The sequence below is a fragment of the Phasianus colchicus genome, chromosome 21 (assembly GCF_987193195.1).
Source record: "Phasianus colchicus chromosome 21, bPhaCol1.hap1.1, whole genome shotgun sequence".
NCBI classification, from domain to species: domain Eukaryota; kingdom Metazoa; phylum Chordata; class Aves; order Galliformes; family Phasianidae; genus Phasianus; species Phasianus colchicus.
This window is the reverse complement of record NC_143456.1, coordinates 6169982-6180389: the sequence shown is the minus strand read 5'-3', so window position 1 is coordinate 6180389 and position 10408 is coordinate 6169982. Positions and strand designations below refer to the sequence as shown.

The 10408-nt window shown below is 47.7% G+C and overlaps 1 protein-coding gene across 1 annotated transcript; it reads right to left on the bottom strand.

The window, feature by feature from the left end:
• Nucleotides 1-209: 209 nt before the first annotated feature.
• Nucleotides 210-10376, bottom strand: SERPINF2 (serpin family F member 2). Its single transcript, XM_090122611.1, has 10 exons — nucleotides 9101-10376; nucleotides 8136-8256; nucleotides 6999-7062; nucleotides 6245-6307; nucleotides 4851-5250; nucleotides 4414-4557; nucleotides 4022-4225; nucleotides 3031-3173; nucleotides 2271-2475; nucleotides 210-1697 (listed from the first exon to the last, which is right to left on the bottom strand). The coding sequence occupies exons 3-10, from the start codon at nucleotides 7056-7058 to the stop codon at nucleotides 1372-1374; spliced, it is 1545 nt and encodes a 514-aa protein (XP_089978737.1). The 5' UTR covers nucleotides 7059-7062; nucleotides 8136-8256; nucleotides 9101-10376; the 3' UTR covers nucleotides 210-1371.
• Between the last annotated feature and the right edge of the window lie 32 nt (nucleotides 10377-10408).

Genomic DNA, 10408 nt, shown 5'->3' with positions numbered 1-10408 from the left:
GAAGCATTCTGCTCCTTCCTTTGAGGGAAGACAGACTTCCCGAGTTAGGAAAACTGTGCCAGAAGGATGGCCCTTGTGCTCTGTAACTGTTATTTCACAAAAACAGAGCACCATACTTTCTATCCAGAGGCTGAGGGAGTTTAGAAGCAGAATCTGCTATGGACAACCACTGTGTTATATATAAATAACAGCAACATGGCAGGCAACAGTAAGTTGGTCTAACATTTTCAAGTGGTAATGGATAGCTCTGTGGGGTGGAGGGTTCCCAATAATTTTACATGGTAGGTTGCTGCAGCTGTGCACAGCTGCATTAGAACAAGAAGCCAGGGAGCTGTGCTTTAATTCAAGGAATTCTGCCCATTTCACAGAGCCAGCTCTGAACAAGTGAGTCAAGCACACTCTGCAAGTGAGCTAGCAGTTACCAGACTCATCCTTTGACAGTCTTTACTGATTAGCAGTTATACCTCATAGCCTCCCTTATCCTCTGTGACAAAGCATAGCAAAGGGCAGCTCCTTTGCAGGGCCCCTCCTAACGTTGTATCTTTCATGCCCAGACTTTTTTCTCCTAATCTTTGCAATTATTCAAGTTGCTTGCCTGTTCCCTTTCCCTGTTGAGTCTTTCAATGCAACACCATAAGCAAATGCATTCTGCTTTACTCTTTATTATTCTGCCAACATAAAAATTACTAAAAAATGCTTTATAAAATAAGCCTTGAAAAATCTAGCATTACTCAAGAACCTAGAATTGTTTTCCAGGAACAGGACTGGAGATAAAGAGACTCAGTCCCTCGTTGCAGACCCTCCCACAGCAGATCCAATAGCCAAGGAGTGGGAAAAGGCAATGTCTAAGAAGAGCTTGTGCCTGAAGTGGCTCTGACTCATCCCAGAGAAGACAACTGGTTACCAGTCCACTTGATTTAGAGGTCATTTCCTAGGTGGGTACAAACAGACAGTTTATAGAGGAACACTGTGAGGAAGGCATGTTCACAGGAACCAAGGAAGGAAGAGCCATATTAATACTTCTGGCTGCTGTCCAAGCTGCCAGATGCTAATGATGATTTCAGGCTATGCTGGACTCTAATAAGAGCTTAATAAAGACTCTAATAAGAGTCTGGGGACACAGAAATCTCCCTTCCAGGACTGAGAGGCAGAGCAAGCTTTTCAGGGTCAGCAGAGGGGAGCTCCAGCCAAGAAAAGCTCATCAGGGCTGGAATGGGATATCCCAGGACTGGTCTGTAGGGATCTGGAAAGGAAAACAAGCAAGGAATTGCCTTCTGTGGCCTCAAAGGGAGATCACCAGTGGTAGGAAGCCTCTCTTAGCTGGTCCAGAGGGTCAAGTAGCAGTCCCAGAACACAGGTTTTGCTCCTCTCTTATTTGGGCATGGGGTACTCATTGTCATCTGTTGCATCAGGCAAGTTCTGTAGCTCTTTTATCTGGGGAGCAGCATTGGGGTTAGGGTTCTTTACACTGCCTATAAAAAGTGGGATGCCCATTTCTTCTTCAAATATAATGAAGATAAATGGCCGGTCTAAGCTGAAGGCCGACAGCGAGCGTGATATCATGACACTGGTAGCAGCAGAGGCTTCCACCCCATCTTCTTTAAGCTCCATGGCAGACTGATGCTGTATACTGGACACAAAGAGAGGCTCATCTGAGATCTTCTGTAGATTTGGGCTTGTGAACAGCTCCTGGAGGCCTGCAGAGAAATGAGCCTACGTTAACCTCTCCCACCAGCTCTGATTTTTGTCAAAGCTGGCTGAAGAAAGCAGTTCCATCATCTGTTGTTACATGTTATTATTTATTTTTAAGCAGCTTGCAAAGCAGAGTGAATTCTATTTATTCTCATGCTGAGACTCAGAGCACAGTGTTTTATTTCAGTAAGCTCTCAGTTCTAAGTTTTGTGATCTGCAACCTCTCTTGACAATTTCTATGCTCTGGATCCATTTTCAATTAGAAAAAAAGAGATAAGTTGACACATGGCAGGAAGTTGGTCTTGGCTACGAATAGGAGAAGCTTGTAAAGATGGGAAGGAAGTGAACGCTGCCTTCCCTATAGTATCATCTCATTGAAGCAAAACATTTGGTGCCAGGCAAGCAAAGAGTAAGGAGGAGGAGAGGAATAAGGAATGTGAAGGGGTTTGATGTTATCTGGAGCAAGCTGTGAGGCACAGCTTTCGAAACAAGGATGGCAGTTTCTAGTGCTAGTGAACATATGCCACAGAGATTGATCAGATTCACTTATTCTACACATATCCTGTTAGAAGCCTTACCCATGTGACTGAGAACACTGTTGAGTTCCAGGTGATAATCCAATTTTATTTTGGGTATCTTCACTGTGGTTGGCATCTCTTTGGGGAAAAGCCTGCATAGTTGTCCATAAGGGAAGTTCTCCAGCACGTGAGAGGTATTCCAGATATACTGGTTTGGTACAATGACCACAAAACTCATGTTACCCTTAAAGGGAAACTTGGCCACCTGGAAAGAAAACCAGCCAGAAGAATTTATGGAAAAGGAAGGAAACACCAGAAAGTGATGCTTTAAATTCACTCTGATTTGTCTACAGAGCCAGCCTAGACATAGGACAGAAACAGCAGCTGGGAAAGTGTCCAACTGGGGGAGGTTTGGTGGAATAGCAGCATCAGATTTTAGTATTTGGCCACAGACTGGTAAGGAGGGGACATGTGGCAGGATGGAAGCTCACAGACACCATACCCATACTTTTAGCTCTGTCCTGAAGGATTCCAACAGTACGTTGTTTAGGGGAATTCCTTCCATTATTTCCTCATTCATTTTTAATTCAGAGCTTTAAAACTGCATTAGTTCTCACTTAGTGGGAATACCTGTTTCTGTTTTTTTTTCCAAAAACTGAAAGCAGAAATTCAACGTTCTTACTGGAAGCAAGGACAAAGGATACTTATTAAAATGTTATGTGTGCTATCCTTGTTAAAAAGTACTTAGTTTTTGGAAAGAATAGCTGGAGACTGTGAAATAAAATAGCAAGAGGAAATTCCAGTCAAAACCTGTATGTACCTGAATGTCCTGGGACTCCAGTGTAAACCAGCTCAAGGGGTACCGCTGGGCTTTCATCATCTCAACTGAAACCACAAAATTATCATCCAGGTGGAATGCATCTGGTGCAGTGAAGCTCGCATCAAACTTATTCCTCCAAAACCCTGTCAAAATTCAAGTTGAGAATCCAATGAAGTTTCCTTTTGGGTAGAAAAACAGGACCTACAAACTGCTTAGCTGATACTTTTCCTGTCATGAGTACTCAGACAAAGCAGCAAGTGGCCAGGCACGTAGGAATGCAGTGAAGGCAGTACCAAGGCTGCAAGAACCCTAGCAGCTGGAAGCCCTTATCTTCCAGAGGGATTATGGAATAACAAAAGGAACTAGGATTAATCCTGATGCCTCAGCATGGGAGGTGACTGAAGGCTATGGAGATAAGCAATGTATGTTTAAGTGCTTTGAAAAAATGAGGAGTGTTGCCTTTGTGCTGTGTACAGTGAAACAGTGCTCCGAAACCGAGCAAAAACATTTGCAGATTTACCATGGAAGTGTTTGGCCTTTGTTTTGATGCAAAGCCCTCAGGAAGTTAAAAAGAGGAAGATGCACCCAACCACCATCTGTAGTCAGGAATCCAAAGAAGCTGCCTCTGAGCTGTTTGGTTGGTGCACAGTGGGTTGCATGTGACCTGGTTTGGTTAAGTTGAGCAGTGATGTGCTGCTGTCTGGGATCCTGAACCCAGGATGCAAAAATACCACAGGTTCCACCTGCTGCATTCTGGCTCTGCAGGCATTTAGTAACATTTTTAGCACTTGTGAAACAGTTGGGGATCATTACTGTAAAGAAATCAAAGTAAGAGGAACAGCAGATGAACAAGAAAAGAACAAGCAGATTGACTATCAGGAAGCAATAAAAGGAGATGCCATGCAGCGACAGCGTTGGTGGAAAAAAATAGTAGATTTCTAACTATTCCTTGAGATGATCAGGTTTGAGAAGTAAGACCTATGGAGCTCACCGTGGAAATGGATTGCATTGAGCAAGAGCATCACTGTGTCTCCAGGGAGCTGCTGTAGGAAGGTGGGTATTTGCCCATTAGTTGCCTCCTTTACCCACTTGTTTATGGCCGTGAGGTCATCCTCACTGCTCCCAGAAAGTGTCACAGGCTTTGCCCCATAGAATTTCTCCGACTCCTCCAGGAACTTCTCTTTGACCTCAGATCCTGGCAGAGAGGAAGAATTGCATACGAAGTCACAAGACCTTCTAAAAATGCGCTCAGTAAGCCAGCCAGTGACATGCCACTGCCCAGGGAGAGCACCCAGGGAAACAGACATCTCCCCAGGATGGCACTGCACTCTTGTCACCGAGTTTTGTCCTGCATCCCTATGGCTGCCCTGTGCCAGCTCTCACCTTTCTGCAGGTACACACGTGATGCAAGGCTGAGCGTGGCTCCTGCCAGTCTCCTGCGAAGGCTGCTCAGCATGTGGTGGAGACAGGGCACAGATTCCAGGTGCATCGCCTCCAGCAGGTGCTTCTCTGTCTGATTTGCTGCTCCTAAAGCAAAGTTAAATCCCTGTTAGTTCATGCCTATGTAGTGGAAAACAGGGACATTGAATGCCTCATTCTAGAAACATACTGTGTCGTGCAAGAGATTAGAGAAATCTGAAAGTAGGAGCTCTCTGAGGGCAGCTTCAATTGTAATAGTACCTAATTAAAGCTGCAAGAATGAGATTAAGTAGAAGGTGACGTATTTAATCTTTGCATTTTGCACATTGGTTCCCAGTGCCTCCATCCGGGAGGGAGGGGTACAGGGAAGGACAGAAACAAGTGCTGTTATAGTAAGTTACCTAGTGCCAGGTTAGATAGGGCAAGGGCAATGCTGAGGGGAGACAGGATCACGTTGTTCCCATTGGACTCTTGCTGGACCTCTCTCAGGAGATCAATGCTGAATCTCATCAGCCCACTTGCTAGCTTCTGGCTCTTCTTCCAAGTTATGTCACAGCTTTCCTCTTCATCCTCTCCTTCCTCTTCAGAAGATAGGGTTTTCCCAAAGGGTTCCTGTTCATGACAGCTGACAGCCCCAGCTGTGGCTTTATCTCCTGGCCTCTCATCATCCCCAGTTTCAGCTGATGTGGAGATGGAAGGTGATGTTCCATAGATCTCCCAGGTGTCTGCCAGCTTTGCATTTGGCAGGCTTGGGATGGCTCCCGGCAGAGCAGATTCTTCATCTCCACCACTTTTCAGATTCTGGGGAGAAATGAGAAGGTCATAGCACTGGGAAAGCAGGAGTCTTACCTCCTTAATAGGTTTGACTATATAACTAAACAGGTTGAGAAAATATTATCTTTGCTCTCACGGAGTATTTGCTTCAACTTGCCTTATAACCCTGATGTTAATAGCACTTCGATGACTTTGGAAAACCACATCTTTTATGCAAGGAAAATGGACTTGAGTGGGGGTTCCTCCTCTCCTGCCCTCAGGACCCCCTCCAGGCTGTGGAGGTAAGAGCCACCACCTGCTCAGCACTTGTCCTATGCTTCACTGTTTATAGATCCATCATCCTCAACCTTGATTTCACCTTCTCACATATTTTGGGACTGCAGATCTGCCTCATGCACTGGTCAGCACCCTGTGCTGCTGTCACAGCCTTGATCCATTTTGGCTCAGATCCTCCTCCAGGCATCTGTCTCTTCTTGACTTGTCTGGTTTATTCCATCCCTTTTCTCTCCAGATTCTTCATTTTCCAGTTGTCTAAGCTTTAGCCTATAGCACTACTGCTACTGTCCTCACTTTTGCATGCCCTTAAACTCATGCTTTTTTTTCCCTCAGATCTTTCTGTTCCCACCAGTATCCGGATGACTTTCCCCTGCTGCAGGAGTGCTGCACTGTCAGAGCCAGGCACAATGGGTAGCATCAGCTATGAGTCTTCCTTCTTCTCACCCTCATATCTAGCTAATTTCTTCATCTTCCCTTATCAAAAGTGAAATAATTCACTTACCCATCCCTGTGCAGTCAGACACTGACATTTACTCCATGTGCTGCCCAGCTGCCCAGTCTGGAGCTTCCAACACAAAGGAGCAGAGCAGAGCAGTGGGTGAGGCAGGAAAAGAAGTCTGCACAAAATGGACTTTCTTGCTGCAGTGACACTGCTCAATTGCACTGCTTGGGCTCATCCTGGAAAACCACTGCAAGTATCACAGTATAACAGCAAGTCCTTTGGATGAAACCAGTCATTGCTTACCTTCAGATCCACAGCTTTGTCTGAGGAGAGATGCTGTTGCTCAACAGCTTGTGCCAAAGGAAGCTGGAAAGAAAAACAAAGTCAGCTTTCAGATATTTCCTCTGAATTTCCAGAGCCGGCTGACTCTGCCTTCACTCTTAACACATTCCCCTGGGGCCAGGTCAGAAACTGGCACCAGCCTGGCTGCAGCAGTCCTGAGGTGCTATAGGAACGTAGGGGCAAGCTTTAGGATGCAGAAATGGAGACTGTGGGGTCCACTGAAGGGACGTGGAAACGATCAGGAGCTGGGGGAGGCTGCAAGCACTGGATTTGTTTAGAAAGAGACTGGGTCAGAAGGGTACAAAATAATGTATTCTGTAGACAGTTTTGCAATGGCAGATCTGAAAGGGATCCAGGTTTAAAACAGAGAGAGAGAGAGAGAGGAAAAAAAAAAAAAAAAAGCTGTTATTAAAACAATGTCCTGCTAAACTCTGAATGTCACGGTCACTACAAACAATTGAAGCCAAGTTTCCAAAGATTTTCTGCAGAAATCCACTTGGGTAATGGAGATATCTACAGTAATTATAGACGGGAAAACCTGAGAAACCTTTCCCTGCTGGGGTGCAAGCTTACTCCACAGCAGAGGAGCAATCTCCTCCACCACTCAGCAGAAGCACTGGGCAGTGTTTGCCCCGCAGCTGGAGCACAACTTCTTTGCCCTTGCCCTATGCTGGCTTGGAGAGAACCCCAGGATGGCTGGAGGGGAACGACTTACCCTTGGATGACTGTGCAGAGCAGATAGGGAGAGCAGCAACAGACCCCAGAGCAACACCATATTTCTGGAACAGAAGGACCAGCCGAGAGAGGAGTTATTTCCAGCTGCCTGGCAGCAGCAAGCTGAGCCTAGTCAGGTCTACAGGGAGAAAATTATCAACCTGGCCAAACAGGTTGGCGCAGGAGCTTGCAGAAAGCAATAAGGAGATGAACAATGCTGCGCAGAAACAACACAGGACTCCTGGGTCCAACGCCAAGGCAGTGAAATCAGAGAGGAACAGGGACCTGCACCAGAGCAGAGCTGTAACCACAGCCGGACTCTTTACGTGACCCTCTTCTGCTGGGAACCTGTGCTTCTGACCCCAACACCCTCATTCATCTGGATTGCGAATGGTATTTCCCTAATCAGTCCTACACACATTGTGCATGTGGGAGCAGACAAGAGCCTCTGCTCCTTCCCTATGCAAACCATTGAGGTGTGGGCACAGCATCGTGTTGGCTGTGCCCAGCTCTTGGGAGAAGAGCTGCTGACCTGCCTAAGCAAGTGCTGTCTGGAAGGGGCTTTGCAGGGAGAAAGCAAGATACCAGAGGGATTTACCAGCAATTAGTCCTGGAATAGAAAGTCCTCCCCTTCCCAGCACTTGCCTTCCCCCTTTGCTGGCAAACCCAGCCTCTCCCACCCCCGTGCTCCAGTTCCAGTATGGGACAGTGGGAGCTTCCAGGGCAATCAATGAAACCCCACCCACTCCCTGGCCACAGCTTCGACCAACTACTTTTCCTGCTCAAACAGAAATAACCCATCTTCTCCTTAACATAAACACTACATGCCAAAACCCAGGCGTCGGCATGGCTGCTATCCACTTAACTCCTGGGGCTGCTTTTCACTCCCAGAGCAATCCCAGCTTCAACCCACAACTCACTGGGTTGTGACTGCTTGCCCAGCAGAGGCAGCAAAACTTGAGACCTTTTCATTCCCCCAAAATCCTGCTGCCATAACTCCCTCTAAACACCCCTATCTCCCCCCCCATGGTGCCAAACCTTTAACTCTCCGCCAGGTTCACTCTCTCCCTGATAAAACCACTAATGCTCATTGGAATAGCCCCCATTTACCATCAAATTCTCCTTCTTTTCTCCTTACCTTAGGCTGTTGGTGTCCACGTTGGAGCTGGCACCTTTGTTAGCTGGACAGACAGCTCTGTGTGGGGCACAGCCTCCTGCCCAGCCCAGCCCTCCTACCCGCCGACCTTCAGCACCACCTCCTATTTCAGAATTTGGCAGACAAATATTGACTTACGGCATCCTGTTAAACATTTGTTTGGGGCAGGAGAGGGAATTTGTGGTGTATTTGGGGATGGGGAGACACTTTATGATGCTGTCATTGCAAGGCAACGTTAACCTTGAGTTTACCAGCACTGAATCATATTTGTGCTGATGGGAAATGCCAGCTGTTCCTAGCAGCAGCTCTGCTTTCCACTACTCCCAGTGCTGGGAATGCATCCTTTTATTCATAACTCCAGTGCAAATCTAGGGCTTGGTATTTACTGCCACAGGGCTCTCTGGTTTTGGAATTTTCATTGCAGAAAGCCTCGGATGCTTCCTTCCTCTGGCCCAGATGCTGCAGCAAACACGAGGCTCTGTGTTCAGCAGATGGTGGGTGCCCAAGGTCCCACAGCAGCACACCCAGGCAGCGTGCATGGGCATCTGAGAGCAGCTGGTGCCTCCCCAGGGCACAGCAAGAACCAGGGCCCCACAGCACTGCTCCAGTACAGAGGAAAAGGCCAAGGGCCAGGCAGAACTCCAGCAGGGCTGTCCAGGCGTATGTGGTTTTGTGCTGTATGCTGAAAGAACAGTAATCCCTTCCCAGCATGGGATATGGCTCTGGCCATGTCCTCGGTGGGATGGGAGATCCTAAGGAGGATTTTAGCACTTGCAGTGATTCTTTTCGTGCCACAGGCTCATGGTTTCCAAACACCCCAAGCAGTGGGAAGGAATGGAAAGTACAGATCTGTGTTCTGTTACCAGAAACTACACCAGGATGTAACACTGCAACATGGGGAGCTACTTCCCTTTGGAAAGCAGATGGTTTGTGGCAGAAAATCCTACCTTACATCCATGGCACCTTCACAGCATCCCTCCTCCAGGAACACAAGCGATGCCTGAATGCAGAGCTTTAGCCTTGGGTGCCAGAGCACAGCTACAGCCACTGTGCAGCATTGCTCCTGGGCTCCCCCAGCCCTGCACACAGCATCCCCACACACACTTCTCTGCATCTCTTTCAAAGAGTTTATTAGAAGTCAATATTTACATCTATTGCAAATGGTTAATAGGCAACACGGGACTAGGAGCTCCCCTTGGATGGGAAAGGATAGCCAGGGCCAACTGCTCACCACCACACCCCTCCCTGAAAGCACAGGGCAGCTTCCCAGCTCCCTGGCAGCTGGATGGATGCCCCCCTTTCCCCTCTCAGGACAAATCACAGCAAACTCCTCCTCTGCTCAAGATAAGAGCTTCCCGCTCCCCTGATAACAAGAGGGATGGATGGGAAAAGGGCTGCAAGAGAAGTGAGGCAACTGCTCCTGCTGCTGGGTCAAAGAGCACTCTCCTCACCTTTGGGTCACACAGGAGTGGGAGCAGACAATGCTGTCCCTAAGGGAAGGTCAGAGGAATGCCATTCTAGATTGTGATCTCAGGTTCTCAACCTGCGGTGGGAAGGGGTAAAAATTTGAGCACCTTTTTGCTGTTCTGTCTTCCCCAGAAGCCTGACCAGCACAAAGGAGAGCAGAGAGGATGAGAAAGGGAATTTTTTGAGGAACGCTGCCAATGCATAGCACACAGAGCATTCCTCAACCCGCTAATAATAACGAGATGCAGTGCAGCTAGGGTAGGAACCAGCAACAATCCATCCCTACCTTACAGTTCCAGAAGCAAAAATCCTGATAGAAGCATCCAGTTCTGGCCTTCAAGACCACCCTTCTGCAGTTCATTCCTAAATCACAGGATGAAGCAGTATAGCAGACAGGGGGGCTGTGCCTTGGCTGGCTTGCATTCCTGCCTTTGCTCTGGAGCCAGTAAGGCAACAAAAGAGCTCTAGTTAACTTCTCCTCCTCCTATGCAGGCTCTCACTCAGACAGCAGAACCTAAAGTTAACAGAGTGGATCCTCTGGGCTTTGATCCCACAGATGGCAGAGGAAATATGCCCAGCAGCACGCAGCTCCAAAGGAGGCAGTGCCCACTAATGCTATCCTTGTAGGACTACTCAGTGGTTCAGGAGCAGAGTGTGAAGGGTAAGTGCAGATGGCAGTAGCTGTACGTTTCTATTTGTTTAAGGGTAACCTCTTACCCCTTAACGGAAGGGAGGGGGATGCCCATGGTCCACGTTTCTCTGAAGGGCAGCTCTCAGTCCCCTGGGGA